General features: G+C 49.0%; 5 protein-coding genes across 5 annotated transcripts; 2 read left to right on the forward strand and 3 right to left on the reverse strand.

Annotated features, from left to right (window-relative positions):
* Positions 1–150: 150 nt before the first annotated feature.
* Pdw03_6232 (Origin recognition complex, subunit 6) lies at positions 151–1,590 on the reverse strand (the record flags this gene model as incomplete). Its single annotated transcript, XM_014680219.2, has 2 exons — positions 151–1,324; positions 1,406–1,590. The coding sequence occupies 2 exons, from the start codon at positions 1,588–1,590 to the stop codon at positions 151–153; spliced, it is 1,359 nt and encodes a 452-aa protein (XP_014535705.2).
* Positions 1,591–1,908: 318 nt separating this feature from the next.
* On the forward strand, positions 1,909–2,617 carry Pdw03_6233 (Peptidyl-prolyl cis-trans isomerase, putative; the record flags this gene model as incomplete). Its single annotated transcript, XM_014680218.1, has 2 exons — positions 1,909–1,920; positions 2,003–2,617. The coding sequence occupies 2 exons, from the start codon at positions 1,909–1,911 to the stop codon at positions 2,615–2,617; spliced, it is 627 nt and encodes a 208-aa protein (XP_014535704.1).
* A 504-nt stretch (positions 2,618–3,121) lies between these two features.
* Pdw03_6234 (Glycosyl transferase, family 1) lies at positions 3,122–7,021 on the reverse strand (the record flags this gene model as incomplete). Its single annotated transcript, XM_014680217.1, has 1 exon — positions 3,122–7,021. One exon carries the CDS (start codon positions 7,019–7,021, stop codon positions 3,122–3,124), a length of 3,900 nt encoding a protein of 1,299 aa, XP_014535703.1.
* A 2,606-nt stretch (positions 7,022–9,627) lies between these two features.
* Pdw03_6235 (Heavy metal tolerance protein) lies at positions 9,628–12,411 on the forward strand (the record flags this gene model as incomplete). Its single annotated transcript, XM_014680216.2, has 3 exons — positions 9,628–9,999; positions 10,050–11,155; positions 11,241–12,411. 3 exons carry the CDS (start codon positions 9,628–9,630, stop codon positions 12,409–12,411), a joined length of 2,649 nt encoding a protein of 882 aa, XP_014535702.2.
* A 2,617-nt stretch (positions 12,412–15,028) lies between these two features.
* On the reverse strand, positions 15,029–16,698 carry Pdw03_6236 (Zinc finger protein ZPR1; the record flags this gene model as incomplete). Its single annotated transcript, XM_014680214.1, has 5 exons — positions 15,029–15,378; positions 15,430–16,098; positions 16,158–16,263; positions 16,327–16,495; positions 16,559–16,698. 5 exons carry the CDS (start codon positions 16,696–16,698, stop codon positions 15,029–15,031), a joined length of 1,434 nt encoding a protein of 477 aa, XP_014535700.1.
* Positions 16,699–18,803: the final 2,105 nt, after the last annotated feature.

Below are 18,803 nucleotides of genomic sequence, written 5' to 3' on the forward strand. Positions count from 1 at the left end.
GAGCATACAACCAAAACATAGACATGGCAAAGCCAATTCCTTTGGTTATCGAGGAGTAACATAGAAATTACATGTTGATTTATAAATTAGGGTATCAATTAAAGTAGCAGGTTGCGTCCCCTTTGAGATAATATTTCATCGCACGACAGCTTAAACAGCTGCACCTTCGATGCGAGCCATGATGTCCGCTTTCCAATTCACATAATCCTCTTGACGATCATCACACAACCAGTCAACTCGATCCTGCATCATTGTACCCAGTCCAGGCAAAAGACCGCCACGCGGAGCATGATCTGACTGCGAGATACGAGTCCCACTCCCAGCTGCCGAACGTTTAGGCGGCCTAACACCCCTGAGTGTCGCATCCTCTTCGTCCAGATCTTGGTAGGACCTGCCTTCTTCGTCTTCGCCATAGAGCTGTCCAGCATAGGGGATATTCTCGAACCATTCTTGACCGTTGGCCCATCCTTGCTCCATGATAAGAGTGATCCATTGGTCAACATCATCACGATGCCTCCGGTCATTAGCCTTCAGCCCAAGGCTGTTCAGTGCGGTCTGACGCATTTCAATAAAAGTCTTCTTGTCCATTTTCTGCGCTTCGATATCCGCCTCTGCATCTGGCCCGGGGTTACGCCGACGGGCGAGCACAAGGAAGTATACAGCAACAGCCATGGCGTAGACTAGTTCTTTGAAATCATCGTCCTTATCAGAACCATTGATGGACACAATAGGCTCAAGGAAATCCAAGCTTTCCCGGTCCCACCCCGGTTCGTCGTTGGACATGCTCGACGTGAGATAGAGGACGGACGACACACCAGAAAAGATATGCGGAGGCAGGGTCCTCGAGATTGGAGGCCTGGACCAGGTGTTTGTGCGCGGAGCAGGAGTGGAGAGAATCTTGCATACAGTCCGGATGGCTGTCATTACCCAACCCGGGGCATCTGGAATGATGGTTGACCCATGGATGTCCTGCGTTCGGGGGGCTGTAGCTTTTCTTGCTGTTTTTGATGGGCTCTCGAGCCGGTTTGCCGTGCTTATACTTCGTTTCAAGGGTGTCGACCTCGAAGGTGTATTCTGTAGTCCTCGTGTTGTTGGCCCTACTGCCTTGGAAGGGGTGTTCCTGGCTGCTGTGCCTTTTGTTGGTGTAGTCTGCGCTGAACCGGCGCGTGAAGGAGTTCCGGGAACCGATCCATTTACTGAGCGTTTGATACTAGTGGAGCTTGATGTGAGAGATCGGTCAAGGTATGAGTAGAGCTTTTTGTATATGCGCGGAGGACATGGCGGATGTCCGAGCAGCGGAGGAAGTTTAAGAATTCGGGTCAGCCTATAGAAGTCCGAGACAAGTCATTAGCATGTTGGAATCGAGCCAGCTATAGAAAAGTCTCATTCGGGACTTGTGGCACACCTTCTGCAGGCAATTTCTGCGCAGGCATATGGTCGAGCGATTTCCTCTTCCGGCTTCAGGCTACTCGAGAAGCCCCGGGACTGTGCCACTAGTGACATTGCATAGCTGAGTAGTTCTTGCGGGAGGTCATTGGCATGAGTTGGGACCAATGTGCTCAACGCCTGCTCCACTGGCCGATTGTTCATTGTTCTTTAAATCTTGTGGACCAAGTTGGCTTTGCCTGAGGGGCCAGGTAAGATATGGCCGTATCCGAAAAGTGCAAGGGTCTTGGAGAAAATATAAAGCAGAAGGTAGCTTCCTGGAACCTTTCAGCGTGACTTAATTTCAAATTGAGCCAACTGTATCTGAATTGAAGGGATTGGGCTGACAACCTGGCGCGTGGATAAGGAAAAAAACATGACTAAGCACTCTATCTAGCCCCCGGCTTGGGGCACGGGGAACCTCGATGCCGCATCTGATCCTCTTGCACGTCAGAAACAACACCTCACATAATCCCCTCAATTATGTCTGTTACAGTAAGTCCACATGTGAAAAATGCTTCAGAATCTCTCTGCAGCTCTGGTTTCTATGGCATGATGCTAATTTTGGCTTCAACAGTTACATACCACCCAAGGCGACCTCAAGGTCGAGCTTTTCTGCGAAGCAGTACCCCAGACCGCAGAGAACTTCCTCGCCCTCTGCGCATGTGGTGCATACAACAACACCCCATTTCACCGCCTCATCCCAGGATTCATGATCCAGGGCGGAGATATCTCTCTCGGGCCCGCCGCGCATCAAACAAGTACGAAACCAATGCTCGATTTCGAGATCCCAAAAGGCGGCACATCGATCTACCACCCGGCGGCAATGAACCAAGAAATCCATCTCCCGTCGCTGCGACACAACGCACGGGGCATTCTGTCTATGGCATCTCGCCCGGTGAAAGACAGGACAGCGCCTGGCTGCCAGGGCGCAACGGGCGCAACGATCAACGGGAGTCAATTCTTCATTACGTTCGTGCCGGCACCACATCTTGATGGCGCCAGTACTGTGTTTGGAAAGGTATTAAATTTGAGCCCCCAGGACGAAGGCGGTGATGTTCTTGCCAATCTCGAGAAGGCGAATGTAAAGGTCGACAAGAAGGGGAAAGTTTCTCAGCCCAAAGAGGGTGATGATTTTGAAGCATTCAAGATCAATAATGTGACTATCCACGCGAACCCCTTTGCGAAATGAACCACCCATGACACTCAAATTCTCTTATGAAAGCTGGATAATGTTCCAGGATCAAGCTCCGAGAGCCACACTCTGGATGAACACAGCTCCCAGCTTAACCAAGAGACGCTCCTCTAAATCGTGTGGAGCCCACAATCGCTCGCCACCCAGGCACCTAAATCTGGCTGCTTACCAATATTTTGTTGCTTGTTTTGTCGGTCTATCTTGCCAGCAACAAGCAACATTTGCTACCACGAAGTACGGCAAAATCCGTTGGAATTACTCCAAGAAAGCGGGCCAATAAGATGGATTGGCACATTTTGTCTCATGGTGAACACTTCCTAGCAAACACTGAGCGCAATCAGACCTACTCGATGGACCAAAAGAGCGCAAAGAGACGGCCAGGGTAAATATGTCAAGGTATCGAACTCATCCAAGAGTACCAATCATCACCATAACTCCCGAGATAGATCACAAGATCCGAAAGAATATCTAAAGTACAAAGCAACCACTGATTCCTTTTTATTAACCTCGCATCCCATCCAATTTTGTCCAACCCTCTCCAAGCTGAAGTAAATCCTGCAAAATTTTAACCTGCAGTTCTAATTTTGTCTGATCAGACTGCGCTGCATAATTCAAGAATGAAAGAGCTGAACATGACGTCAAGAACCGAATGATTTGGAGATTTGCCGGCGCCGCTGCATTTCCGAGATACGCCTCCACAAAATCAGTCGTGCTCTCCTGCATTTCCTGTCGCAAAAGGCCATATTGTTCGCCCGTCCGTCGCAGCATATGCACGAAGTGGCCCAGGTCTCGCTCCGGTACTCCGATGGGATCACCATTCTGATCCAGAGAATAGTGTAGCGTCATTGTGTCGATCATAGTGACATGCCCCGTCGCGCGGTCATAAATGAAATTTCCAGGATGGGCGTCCCCATGTACTACAGTGGTGCGCGGGCAACTAGCCATCTCACGCTTGCAATCGGCTATAAGTTGATTGATTTTCTCAGGGAGCTGACTCGCCTCGAGTCCCGCGGAACGAATGCTGTCTTTGTACAACAATGCCTGCTGGGCTCGTTTCGTTGCCGCGTCAAAGTACCACTCCAGATATCGTGTGCCTGGACGTCCTTCAACACTATGAGTGTGTAGTCTGGCTAAGGCACGTGCAACTGCCTGCACGGCAGCAGTGAAGACAGATAGCATTTCCCTTCTTGCAGGTCCCGGCGGTAGGCGGCCCATCTGCATCATGAGCTGATAAAGAGATACTCCGGGCGCAACTTGATATGTGACCACACCGGCTGGCTTGGTGTCCCACATCATGCGCCCAACGGCCAACGGGGCGGCAGTCTTGATATCTCCCTTTGTCTGCAAAAAAATCCATTCAAGGCTTGACAACTCTTCTGTGATCCCGTTGTCCAAGCCATGGACGAACAATTTGACCACAGCAACCACACGACCATTGGACGTGTCATTCGAAACCAATGGTGTCTCTTCATAGGAAAATTCATCGCTGGCGTAGGCAAAGAAAATAATAGCACCAGAAAATCCTCCATGGTGGATGGGATCCAGACTTCGCAAGTTGACAGGAAACCCCACGGCAGCGGAGACATGTTCTTCTAGCGCTGAAATTGTTGGGGCTATCTCTGGAAGGGTTTGAATGACTTCATCTGTCTGCTTAAAGGTCGGCTTTCCACTCAGATTTCGCGTTCGTGCGGCTCGACGCATTGACGATACTACGCTCATCTCAAGTGGTGGTCGAGGCCATGATGAACATGCCGGTGCAACGCTACCGTGAGCCATCTGCACTGTATCTCCCTCGCCCTCCATTGCGGATCGAAGCAGAGCCTTAGCGGCATGTTTCCATGAATAACCTCGCATGATTCGCTGTAGCGAACGAGCATGCAGTCTCGTTTGCTCCGGGTAACATCTCACTTGGTCGATTCGATGAGCCCAAACAGCTACGCGCTGGCTTGTCGGTGAAGGCTGAATTCCATATGTGCTCTCGTCCATCACCACACAGGCCTGACCAAGCTCCAGCGGAATGCGACTGCGATCAAGCGCAAACTGGCCCGCACCACTTTCTTGCGTCACTAGGATTGGAACACCCAGCCCGGCGACTTCAGTGAAGATCATTCCGAATCCCTCATGCATTGAGGGCATAATGACCAGGTCCGCGAGACAGTAAAATTGCGAGACCGCGTTTGGGTCATCAGAGAATGGGTGCAACCTGACAAGGTCTGGTGTGCCTGTCATCTCATCGACGGCCTGCTGCCAGCGCTCCAATTCTTCTGCTGGCACCCCAAGCACATCCAGGGATATGTCGTTTCCAGATAGTGCGATCTTGCGCACAGCGTACACGGCGTCGTCTAAACCTTTTGCGGGATCGTCAGCTCGACCAGCGAGGAGGACCCGAAACGGGTCGTTCGGCTGTCGCTGATTTGTACAAGCATCACCCGTGCGTATGCCTGGAACGAGTTCATGGAAGCGAGGTCCCATCATGTTAGATCGTGGGCGATTGCATTGGCCCATCCACTCGCGTTCACGTGCTTCAGTTGTAAGTACCGGTCCGACTCCAACGGCCAAATCTGCTCTCGGGAGAATCCTCTCGTCGAGCATTGCCAGCCGAGCGGCTTCGACATAGCCTAGCTCTCGTGTTTGTCCATACCACTTCCACGCGATGTCGGACTTTCGCAGCGCACTGGTATGTGTGATGAGCGCGAGCTTTGCTGTGGGATACCATCTTTCGCGGATCAAGGAAGCTGCGGTACTAGAGTATCGCGAGTGGCCAATGATTAGATTGAATGGGGATGGATGCTTGCCATCTAGAATTGGCAAACCATAGTCTCCTGGCTGGTGTACCTTTGCCACATGGTAGAGCAAGGCACTTGGGTCGTCTCCTCGAGGGGGAATGCAGACCACATTAGCCCGACCATGCCCCGATGATACCAGCGTGGTTTTGTCTTCATTCTCGGGCTGTACCATGAACAGAGTAACTGATGCATTGGGAATTTCCGACATGGCTTTGACTAGTTCTTGATTCAACAGAGGCAGACCCCCTTTACCTGGCCCGCTGGCGTTGGCAACGACGAGCACTCTCCAGGGTTGGATCTTTTCAGGTGAGATATTGACAAGACGTTCCCATTCAAATTTAACCTTTTCACTGAGCTGGATAGATTTATGTACATCGCGCGATGTATCTTGCTTATCCACAGCAGACCATAGTCGAGATAGTTGCGTGCGTGTTTTGAACAACCGGGTAAGCCCTTCGTTGATTGGTATACCCTGCGCCTGGTATGCTTTCCAGAACTCCCCCTGGACCTGGCCAATGTCAGCTTCACTCATTCCGAAGTCCCCGGCATACTTCCGCAGCCGCTCGTGAAACCCAGCCGCATCCATTTCTGCCGGTCCCATAGGTCGACCGCTCGCATCCATCGAGCGACTCAGTCCACCGTAGTCGATCATGGTGATTCCTTGAATGGGATCCCAGAAGAAGTTTCCCGGCGAGGCATCGCCATGGATTAGTGATGCTACACCTTCTTCCCGCGAGTCATCAATTGCCCGATCGACCAGTAAGGTTAATTGCTCTATTTGATCAGATCCGATGGCGCGTTCATACTGCCCTCGCGATGGGCCCTGGATCTCTTCGACCCAACTCTGTAGCTTGCTGCGGAGCTTGTCGACGACAGACTCGCTGGCGCTACTCCATCCGGTTTTTTCCCGGTGCAGCTTGGCCAGCGTTAATGCCACTCCTTGTACGGCGGTAATCAAATCAGCCATCAATCCATTGAATTGACAGTCCAGCATCTCAGCGGTGGTGATATTTGACGATCGAGCTTGGTGTGATTTATGATTCATTGAGATCCCATGGAGCGCGCCGCGAATGATATCATCCATCATTTCCGTTGTTTCCTCGGGACAAGGTTGCTTTGCGATCAATTTGAGAGAGGAGACCCGACCAATGTCACGAATAATTGTGTTAATTGCTTTTCCTGCTGCAAGCTGATAGACAATCACTCCCATCGGCTCTGCGGTGTTCTCATCGCGCGTCCTTCCCACTCCAAGGGGCCGAGCAGCAGACGGTGGATCAGAAAGAGATAGCAATCTCCGGTATGCAACCAGCTCTTCGAAAAAGTCTTTGTGACATGCTGGGGGATATACTTTTGTGACGGCGATGGTTTTTTCTGGATGGCTACTGTCCCGAACGAAATAGATGTAACAGCCAGATTGGCCTTCTGCGCCAGAGGCTTGAAGACGGTGTAGCTCGACGGAGTGGCCGAGGACAGATTCGACGATTGCAGTGACAGAGCAGGTCTCAGGTAATGCAGTCAATGTGAAGTTGCCATCGTCTTCTTTTCGAATGGTAAGCTTATCGATAGTAGTTGGCAGGACGTTTTCCTCCAGTCTAGCGCACTCCAAGGCGGCCATTCTATTGGATTCGAAAGTATGAATAGAGGGACAGAGGACAGAGCATGGCGGGGGGGAAAAAAAGAGGATGCCAAAATATAATTCCGTTTAATTCGACTCTAGTCGGCCAAAAACGGATTCTCTCTTAGCTCAAGTTCAAAATACGCGGATCACACAACGACGATCGAAATAATACCAGTCTCTTTCCTCAGCCGTGCCACCTTATGCAACGTCCGGTGGATCTCGGTGTGACCGGGTCATCTGCAAAAGAAAAGAGATGCTGCTCTCGAAGTCATGCCCTCGCGGTCGGGTGGGGAGCATTGCAGAGTTTGCGTTCTATTGTGGTAATTTGTATGGAGCTGCCAGCATCTTCCAGCTCTTTTGTGGCTGAGTTAATAGGTTCAAGCGGGTATGTCCATTTCTCCATAGACCGCATGCAGACTCTGTTTGTCTCAATCAATGACCGAGTGGCTGTATGGAGCTACAGCTCACACATCAGGTACTTGGATATGACGTTCTTGGAGGCCCAGATGGTCAATTTACAAGGATACAAAACTCACGCGCAGGTAGGGGGTATCAAATACTTAACATCCAGCTTCTATGGGTGCAGTAATAGTATCAAATCAGCGTCAATTCAGCTAGCCACAAAATTCCACCGGGACACATTAGCACCCACGTCACATCTTTCACAAGCGAGCCGCCATCTCCCAAACACCTACAACATAGTCCCTACGATATTTTCTATGGTTTTATCTCAACTACCACGCGCTTGATTTGTCTACTCACTCGTCGATAGTTCATGATAAGGCTTATGAGCACCATGTGTCACTTTGAAAGCAATCCAACATACCCAGTACCCCTCGTTTCACGAGTTACCTAAAATCACGCTACTATAAATTAAAAATAAATCTACCTCGGCGAAAAAAGCTTCTCCCCCAAGCTCCCCAAAGAGGCTATAAATTGACTTAGTAGCACTGGGCGATAAGAAACGGATCCCATCTTTTCACGTTGTTCAGATATCAAGTTGTTATCTACCGCATTTGCAATGTGTTTTGGAAATGGCTCGCTTGTGAAATACGCCCGGCAGTGAATTTCCCCGTAAGTACTTCGCGCTTACACCAGTGGAAACCAGAAATTTTGATTTATAGTGTGGTCAGCATCTAAATCATCATCATCTGGCAGCTGAAGAGCTGTGGAACTAACCCCAAAGAGGAATCTTGGGATCGAAGTGTCCCAACCCATGGTTCTTCACTCGTCCCGAACCTTAAGTCATCCCGTGCGTGGCCAGGTACTTCTCCGTATGTTGTACTCCTTTCCTTGGTATATTGGGTATGAGGAATTTCAAACAGGTGGATATATAAGGATCTTTTTTTTACTTATATCCAAATCAAAAGAACACAAAATAAGAGGAGGTATCGATCGGAGATCTAAGACAAAATAAGACTGCCCAAGCGGTAGGATGGACATCCGACCTGCTGGGTCCGCATGTGCGATATGGTAAGCATTCTTCGTACTCGACTGCGGATGTACGTCTGTAATCTCAATAGTTCAAGTCAACCTGCATCTATGATAACAAGCTGTGGGGGTATTCCTACGCAAGAACTGAGAAAAAAAAAAAGAAAAAAAAAAAACTTCAAGTAGCCACGTCATATCACACAATAAATGCCCACCATTTGGGCAATTTATCACGCGAGCTTATTTGATGATCATTTCAAATCCCCAACCTCGAAAAAGATGGATTGATTGCGATAACCCTATTGCGGAGAGTCGTGTAAAAGCAAAAGGTCACGGAGAGTCAGGGCGACAGGAAATTCAACCCTTATGTTTTAACCCGACTGCAGTAATGTAAGCACAGCCCGTCCGCAGTGCGGTACTACATCGAATCAAGAGACTCATTGATTTAATCAACTTGAGCTATCAGAACAAGATTATTCGGTGGATCGACACTGCATGATCGGGTAGGGAAACTCATATCGAATTGTATTGTATTCAATGACAAAAATACCGTGTTGGACTCTAAAACCCCATTCCGCGTACTCCGTCGATTGGAGGAGTAAACTTTGCTGGAGCGTTGGACTAATTGGACTCACGATGATAGATCTGTTGAATTGAGCAAATTCATCTCTTTCTTTATCTTTCTGATTATAGGGGGGGGGGTCTAAGATTATTGCATCTTCCTTCCGTACTTCTTCTATTCTTCAAAGATACAGTTGAATGCCTGAGCCCAACTACTAGGCCCTGAAGACCACGTAAGCATAGACATTTTAAACCAAATCAAACCAATATAGGTACAAGTACGGGCACTTGTATTCGAATGATCAACCATCTTGTACGGAATATACTCCGTACATAAGTTCCAAGGTAAGGGGATCTCATTGTTTGTGCAAGATTACCCACCAATACAGTGGCGTTACTAGTCTCTATCCGCGTCCCCACTGATTGACAGCAGGATTGAAACATGGGCACACGACAGCTCAACTGTGAACTTTCAGCTTTCCATCTCGCAGCCAACACCATGTGAAGACATGGACATCCCTTCCCGGGTAATTCCCACGTTTGATGTCTCAATTGTCTAACCAAAGTCAACTTTGGGATCCAGAGTCTCCGATGATCAAGAGCCTGTGGCCATGGATTCAGCGATCACTGCTCATGAATTCCTCCAATCTTTTCGCTTTGGATATCCTCCACTTTTGCTCGTGGTTCTCGTTGTCGTCTTTTTGGTTCACTCCTCCCAGGTAGCCAACACTTCAGCCAAAGATGCCAGTCGGAATCCCGAAGTGCAACATGGCCCCGGTGGGAAACCACTACCGAGGCGAACCCGAATATTTATGGCCGGAGCCAGGGACTTGCCCACGGAGCTTGCACGGAATCGATCCAAAGGCTGGTTTGGTTGGTTGAGTCTAGTTGTGCTGGCAACCTACATTGCCGAGGCAGCGATTCACATGACCCATGCCATGATCTCCAACGCAGAACAGTGGTGGTGTGGCCAAGCGGTGGTGGTGAGACTTTTGCTTCAAAGAATAGAAATCGAAGCTAACAGAAAGATCAGTTCTGTGTCGTTGGGTCTTTCTTCACTCATGCCGTCATCTTCCTCTCTTTGCTCGATACAAACCCTGCACCATCAATCGTGCAATTCGTCCCATGGCTGTCAGCCATTCCGTTCGAGGTTACAATTCTCTCCACTTCAGTTGCGATCTATTCTCATACCCACCGTGAACCTACAATTGAAGATCCACATGGCGGAAGATTGCGCACGAAGATCACATGCTGGGAGGCATTGGAGATCTCCGCAGGCTCTGTGCGGATTTTGGTTCTCGTACTGCTTGTCGCGTCCTACGTGTTCAGATCTGCCTGCAAATCTCGCGCCTTAAATGAGGCCGAAGATGCCGATGTCGGAGAGACAACCAGTTTACTAGACTCGAGGGGGAACGCCAACTCAGATGACAGTGATGCGTTGACCGACGGTCAACAGACCCCTGAGGTCGAAGCGTGGGTACGGCCTTTGACGACCCCTTCCACAAACTGGATGGAATATCTGAGTGGTTATTCCCTGTTCTTTCCATATCTGTGGCCTTACAAATCTCTCCGGTTGAAAATGGTGGTCGTCATCTGCTTTGCCATCTTAATTGTGCAGCGAGCAGTAAATATCCTTGTCCCATATCAAGTGGGAGTAATTGCAGACTCATTGTCAACCAGCGATGGAACTCTGAGCGTGCCTTGGAGGCCCATCTGTTTGTATACCATTTACCGTTGGCTTCAAGGCAGCCAAGGTTTTCTCGAGTCCGTTCGTTCGAATCTGTGGATTTCAGTGAGCCAGTATGCATACATGGAGTTATCCACCGCTGCATTTGAGCATGTTCATAAACTAGGACTGGACTTTCACCTGGGTAAAAAGATGGGCGAGGTTCTCTCTGCTCTCACCAAAGGCAGCTCAATCAACACTTTCCTTGAGCAAGTGACCTTTCAAGTGTTGCCTATGTTCGTTGATCTGACCATCGCTATCGGATATTTTCTAGTCGTGTTTGACGTGTATTATGCGTTGGCGGTTGCTATCATGACATTCTTCTACCTCTATTCAACCGTCAAAATCGCCTCGTGGAGAGCCAACATGCGACGCCAAATGGTGAACGCTTCTCGGCAGGAAGATGCTGTCAAGTAAGTTTTCTTTCCTACTGGTCGGCTCCTTTTTTTTAAAAAAAAAAAAAAAAAAAGGGTTATTCGACTGAGCTAACTTCAACAGAAATGACTCTCTTGTGTCCTACGAAACTGTCAAATACTTCAACGCAGAGGAATACGAGTTCAATCGCTATCGAGGGGCGGTCTCGGACTACCTACGGGCAGAATGGCATTCCCTCTTCGCCCAGAATCTGATGAATATTTTCCAAAATATCATCTTTATGCTTGGCCTTCTCATCACTTGTTTTATCTGTGCATACCAAGTGGCTCGCGGTCAACGTGCAGTCGGCCAGTTTGTGACTCTCCTTACCTATATGGCCCAACTCCAAGCCCCATTGAACATCTTCGGAACCTTCTACCGGTACATTCAATCAGCGTTGATCAATGCAGAGCGTCTACTCGAGCTGTTCCGCGTCCGGCCATCAGTGGTGGATGCACCGTCTGCGACACCGCTAGCAGTCTGTCACGGCCGCATCACCTTCAACGATGTCCAATTCTCATATGACACACGGAAACCCGCTCTCAATGGATTGACCTTTGACTGTAAGCCGGGTACAACCACTGCTCTGGTGGGCGAATCAGGTGGAGGGAAATCTACAATCTTCCGCTTGCTCTACAGGTTCTACAATCCGACCGGCGGTAGCCTTTTCATTGACGGACACGACACCCAGACCTTGACAATGGACTCGGTGCGAAGACACATTGGCATTGTACCACAAGACACAGTCCTTTTTAATGAAACAATCATGTACAACCTCAAGTATGCCAACCAGGACACCACTGACGAAGAAGTCTATGAGGCCTGCCGTGCAGCTAGTGTCCACGAAAAGATTATGGCTTTCCCCGACGGTTATCAAACCAAAGTGGGAGACCGTGGCTTACGACTCAGCGGTGGTGAGAAACAGCGCGTTGCCATTGCCCGAACCATTATCAAGAAACCTCAGATCATCCTGCTTGACGAGGCCACGGCCGCATTGGACTCCGAGACGGAGCAGAATATCCAAGAAGCACTATCTGTGTTGTCGCGCGGGCGTACAGTGCTAGTCATTGCTCATCGGCTGAGCACTATCACAACTGCTGATAACATTGTCGTATTGCACGAAGGTCGTGTCGCCGAGAGTGGAACCCATGAGCAGCTTCTGGCTTCTCAAGGTCGATATACAACAATGTGGCAGAAGCAGATTCGTGCGCAGACCGACTCTGTGGGCTTGGAGGCCTTGTCAGGCCCGACATAGATCGGTAGATTTTGGAACTCATTCTTGTGGGGGGGGCTATGCATATAGAGTTGCCTTCCCTTTCTAAATACGAATCTCTGCGTAGCTGATGTCTAGTTGATGTCTAGTTTAAGGGACAGATTTCATTGGGTATTGCTGGAGCAACTTCAGATGAAGCTCAGTCAATCATTAATCCTAATGCCTAATGTATGCATCTCTTTACCTTAAATCCAATTACACCATTCGAAACTAAAATCCACCCAGTCCCTTTAGAGCCGAACAGACCCGAGTAAAAATCAAGATTCGGAAAATCATTGAAGATCCACGGAGTACTTCGGAGCTGAGTTATGTATCCAATGCGACCAATGAACTACAGTCCCCAAAATGGCCCGATGGCGTCGGTGAGTCTACGCAGGGAGGAGTGCTCATCTGCAGGGGGGGTACTATGTTTTGGGGGGTCAACGTCGACTTCTTTTTTTGGTGTCGTTGACTAACTGCGTTTGGTTTGGAAATTCAGTGGATTTGTGCAATCTATTAGCGTCGATGTAGAATGAACCCCAAGTGGGTACGGTAGATATATATCATGCATCCCACAAGGTCTAGATCTGGGCTTACAGGTTTGAGCCCATTGACTCCCTGTATTACGAAAGTACAACATACACCGTCAAGACCATGCTGAATATTTCCTGTGACTCCATCTCGATCGGTGTGATGTCGGTTTCTTCACTAGTGTCACTAGCCTGTGGTTTAATAGGCTGTACAACTATTAGACAACAGCACTCCTTGGTAATTTCTGTAATCTCGTACAGGTTTCCTCGGAATTAATTCTCCTCTGTTCAACGACTCAGAAGTCGACCCCATTAAATTTTTTTTTTTCCTTTGTGCACACATTCCTTTCTAAACATGGAGCGTATTCTGTGGCTGGATAGCCTCCGGGGTATAGCCTCAGCTTTGGTGGTGATACACCATTCAAAGAGCTCAGAGCCCAAGAGGATCGTTGGCTTTTTGACCAGGTCGTACTGGGATGAACCGGCTGAAGAGAACCGTCGGCTTATCCAACTTCCACCCTTGCGACTTCTCTTTAATGGTCCATCAATGGTAGCTTTGTTCATGGTTATCTCGGGGTATGCGATCTCTCTTCCGCTTCTCCGATGCCGAGAGGATCTGGGGGCAAGTAATTCGGGGTTTTTTCGTCGATTATGCTCTGCGGCAACGCGCAGAATCTTTCGAATCTATCTACCTTCCATGGCCATACTATCTCTCAGTCAATTGGTATACTTCTGCAATGTGTTCCAGTGGAAAGCTGCGGATGACTGGCTGGGCGGATTAAAGCCCTTGACAGCACCTTGGGCTCATATCCAATATGTGCTGGCGAGGATAGTGCATCTCCTGGATATCAGCAACCATCAAGTCGATCTCAATTTTGATCATAACCGGCCAGATATGAGGACTATCAACTACCAACTGTGGACAATGCCAATTGAGTTTCGAGGCTCGTGCGCTATCTACTCGTTGATCCTGACCTTTTCATTTTGGAGACCGCGTCCTCGGTATCTGGCATTGGCAGGTGTGGCGATGTATTGGTTTTATATGGGACATTGGGATCTCTTTGCCTTCGTTGCCGGGATGATTCTCGCAGAGAGACACGTCGCATCCGAGTCCGAACCGGAAGGAGAGATCACACTATCATCATCCTCACCTCTCAAGATTCCAAAGCCGATGACCAAATCCTGGAACACATTCACAGAGAACATCTGTCTTCAACAGCTTGGAACATTGGTCTCGTTCATTCTAGGGATGTATTTCCTCTGCATGTGCGGCGCTGACCGCTTAGCAAGGGAGTACCGATGGCTGATTGTGGCTCGATCTCCCGAATGGGATAACGCCGAGATGATGCCCCGGTGCTGGAGGAGCGTTGGAGCAGTTCTGACGATACATGCAATCAGCAAATCTGCATTGCTGCAATGGCCGCTCAACGCACGACCACTGCAATACTTGGGCAAAATCTCATTCCCACTCTATCTAGTCCACCCGACAGTCTATCTTGTTCTTAAATGGCCAGTTCGAGACTTTCTATGGTGGGCAGTTACAGGAACGCCTTATCCTGGTACTATTGAAGCGAGCAGGCAATCTTTGCCTTTTTCAGTTGCTTGGGTGGGAACCCTGATCGTGTTAGGGATTGTGATGGGGATTGCATCTGAAATTTGGAATCGCTTCGTTGATATGAAGTGCCTTAGCCTTGCAAGATGGATTGAAAAATGGGTTTCGTATTAGGAGATGCAGGTTGAGAATGGACTCCGAAATAGTGAACGTGAAGAGATTTGGCCCCCTACATTTTTTGGTGGTTCGAATCACTAGATTTATGTCTCCAGGTTGAGCTTAGTCATTCAACCCATCTCTCAGACACTTCGACATGGCCGTCGAAAGGAGGCCATACTTGTCAACGGTTTGGCTAGCGGAAATGCATAAGATAGTGACACAACACCTTTTTTAGTTTCATCCCTATGTACGACCTAAAGTAGTTTAAAAACGCCAGCAAAATGTCAGACATCACAGACGCCGTAATGCAATAACCCCCCCCCAAAAATCAGATCACCCCCGCGTTTCATGAGATGGGTATACATCATAAATCCTTCGATTACTCCTTCGGAGTGGCATCAACCTTGGCGGCATCGGTCTCGCGCTGCTCATAGCCCTCAGTCTTCATGTCAGTCAGACCTAGATCATCCTCCTCCTCGGCAGAGCGAGTGTAATCCTCGGTGGTGATTTGGTGGTCGATAGCTGGGCTGCAAAGATCTTGAACGTAAGACGAGGCCATCGGGTCTTGCAGCGTGATAGTGAACTTGAGCTCGCCATTGATAGCCTGATCGAGACGACTGAAGAACCTTTGCCACTTATCCTTATCAGAAGAGACCATGCTGTCGCCTCCGGAATTGGTGGAATCGTCAACATCGAAAATGGCGCCCTTCAACTGGTCCCGGATCTCAACTAAAAGACGGGTTAGTTGTGTCAGTTTAGTCAAATAATGGAGGAACGAACCTAGTAGTCCTTCAACTGTGGTGAAACGTCCACCGAGAGTTCCTGGCTGAACGTCCAGGTCAAGTTCGGGACTGTAAAGGCCTGCTGTATCACTCTTGAGGATATCGCGGGAGAGATCAACCTCGTTGTTCACCTTAAGAGTGATACGCTTGCCCTTCTCGGGCACCTCGCCACCGGTCTTAATTGCAGAAGATTTGTAGCCGCAATGTCCACAGTTTGTGCCAAACAGCAGAACTTCCTTGAAGTAAGGAATGTTAACTTTCTTAATGTTCACCTCGGCTTCTTTATTACAACCGGGACACTCGGCAGGGATGGTGTAGACCTGGCCGTCAACGATATCGAGATCTTCTGGGTCGCCGGCATCGACCTGAGCAGTGTTCTCTTGGCTGATAGCGTTTGCGTCGGCAGAGATTCCCAACTCCTCATTCTGTTCGTGAGTACGCGGGTATTCATGGCGCGTGTATTTGTTGCCACGATCAGTGCTGTTAGGCGCAATCCATGAGTTTCCAGTGAGATCATCTAGGGAGATGGTGAAGGGGAAGGCGTCCTCGCGGTTCATGATCTTCTCAAGACTGGCGATGATAGGAACGAGGGCATTGTAAAGTTCAGGAGCTTGGTCCTTGCGGAGATCTTGCTCTCCTGACAAATTTTCATGAATGAGTTGAACCACTAGAAGATAAGGAGATTAGTGTCTTTGAAACGAGCTCTATTGCACGGGCTTCACATACTGCCTTCCACATTGGTCAGCTGGCCAGTTCCCTTGGGAACTTCAATCTCGTTACCGAGCTTGGTGATAAGTTTGAAACCTGACACATCACTGCGGATGACTTGACGCTAATTTTAAAGACTCAAATTAGCTTGAGCAGGATAAAATGCTTCATAGTTGGACATAGGTACCTGAAGATCCTCCTCATTCTCGACCCTCAAAGTGTAAACAGTTCCACGTTCCTGGATCTGACCAGCTGATTTGATTGAGTTATTTTTTAAATGGCAGTGTTCACATTCGAAACTCTCGAGGATAATGTCTCTGAAGTAAGGGACTCGAAGCAAAAGCAGACGCGTCACACTGATTGAAGTGATTGAAAATTAGCAATTTGCAAAACATAAGAACTGGATGCTAGAAACGAACCCTTGCTCATGGCAGTTCATGCAAAGTGATTCGATTGACATTGCACCAGTGTCCTCATCACGCTCGACAAGATCACCGGGCTTTTGGAATTGCGACTCAAACTGCGCCTCAAGGGCATCGTTGTCGGCTTTGCTGACCATTGTATAGGATAGGTTTGTGAATGTGAATGGAAGTTAGATATTATGTGCACTCTTGTGTCCGACTGCCAATATTTTTGTAAAGTGGACGAGGTGAGAGATGTACTAAAGCTGGTTGTGCTGAAGCAAGAAATTCTTATCGCGAAAAAAATTATCGGAGCCACGGGAACATTCCTTGCTGTTCTGCGCGGGGCATGTGGGCTGAGGGGCTGACAAAGAGGGGGATGAGGTAATGCATTTCTGCCATTAATTATGCCACCGCCCAGCCGTTTTAAAGGGCGGTGAGACAGCGAGATCTACATGCTTGGATGGATGATAGTTGCATAGTCAATTGCGCATGAATGTAGCCAGTTCACATGGTCTTTCCATGGTCTCCAATTTCAATTCCTTGAATTTCCCGTTGCATCCACTCAAACTCCAGAATCTGCACATGTCGGTAGTTAGCATAGTCTTGGAACAGAGAGGTTGGGGGCACTTATTAAAAAAAAAAGTGGCCGTTTCCACTACCAATGGAAACGGCAGTCCACCGGTCATCGCCTGGCCAAGCATTCTGCTCCCATGTAGAGAACCATCATTGACACAACACCCAAGTCCCGATGACACAATAGTTCCTAGGCGGAACAGAGATCATCCGATTTCCCATTCGTCGCTTTTCAGTTCACTCTTCTCAGGCAATGAGGACAAGCCTCGGCCGGGGACGCATAGCAGCAGATAAGCATCGTAGACAAGCCAAAGCTTTGATCCTCACTCGAGAGAGGTCCCACGACAACCACTGCACAACGCATACACGTTAGAGCCGGCCAAGAACATCGGCCCCATGCCGACTTGAAATGGGCTGATGAGTTAAAGCGTTCGAAGGATAGAAACCGTACGTTTCTCCGACCAGAACAATTGCGATCGTTTGGAGACGTAAGGGGACGAGCATCATGTACAGGTGCAAACAGGAGTTGAGGAATGCTGGGAGCAGACGACGACAGATGAACATATCCATCAAGCCCACGGAACCAAACAAACCCACACAACCCTCACAAAGACAAGTCAAGCTTGGCCGAGACACAGTTAGCTCATCCGAATCTGCTTAAACGTCATCCATCTCCGCAATTTTAGTCAACTCGCCATTGTTTCACTGATACCGTCGCATGAGCGTGAGGCCGAGTCTCTCGTGTGTGGTACAGTTCCCTTTGGGACAGGTTTTTGTTTCCTCTCCTGGTTGACCCGAAGATCTTGCAGGAGGGCATGTTGTGAAGCGGACAAAGAACATCCAAAAAAACCGCTTCCTTCTTCCCAAGGGAAGGAACAATGATGGAAGTCATTGTTGAAGTCAGCGCCCATCAATCTATTCCCAAACGACTTTGCGAAGAGATGGTTAACACGGTCGATCAGGCTCTTCTGACGAAGTCGAATCGGTGGCGGGTGCCGTGAGACGAGGTGCCTAGCCGCCGATGGGGCGTAGGAAAAACAGGACCCAAGAAGGTGGAGCGCAGGGGCGAGATCCCCAGGGATCCTGGAATAGGAAACATGTGCAGGAGCCGACAGTGATGCTAGCAGAATTGACGAGAGAATGCAGGCAAATAGGTCCGAAAAACATCAAATTGCTTAGGGAAATTTGTGGCCATCCGGAACGAGACAACAGTTCGCTATCTTCCATGTTCTCCAAGGATCAACATCGAAGAATCATAGGGCAGCATAACCAAAGAACCTCGCGACAACTTCAAATGTGAAAATGCCTGGGCAATTTTCAGGGAGAGGAATGTTGATTCCGGCGAGTGGATCCTTTGGAAATGCTGACGCTATGACTGTGTGTAAGGATACTGCTGTGTTCTAGGCACCAAATATCTGAGCCAAGCAATTTGATGCCCTAGGATCTTCGAGACTTAATATGTCGCATTCAATCGCCATCCGGTCGCGCTGTCATAGTGGCTCCTAAAGGTGACATCTGATACTGAAGTACCCGACATGCTTCGCCCGCGTTCTCTTCTCGCTGAACTGTTATCCGAGGCGTAGGGCGACCAACCGTTTGTGACCGGCATGTAGCGTCCAGCATTAGTAAACCGACGCGGTCTCCATTTGGATAACGCATAGTGAACCGTCTTTTGTGCCCAAAGGCT

Source organism: Penicillium digitatum, chromosome 2, assembly GCF_016767815.1.
Source record: "Penicillium digitatum chromosome 2, complete sequence".
NCBI classification, from domain to species: Eukaryota; Fungi; Ascomycota; class Eurotiomycetes; order Eurotiales; family Aspergillaceae; genus Penicillium; species Penicillium digitatum.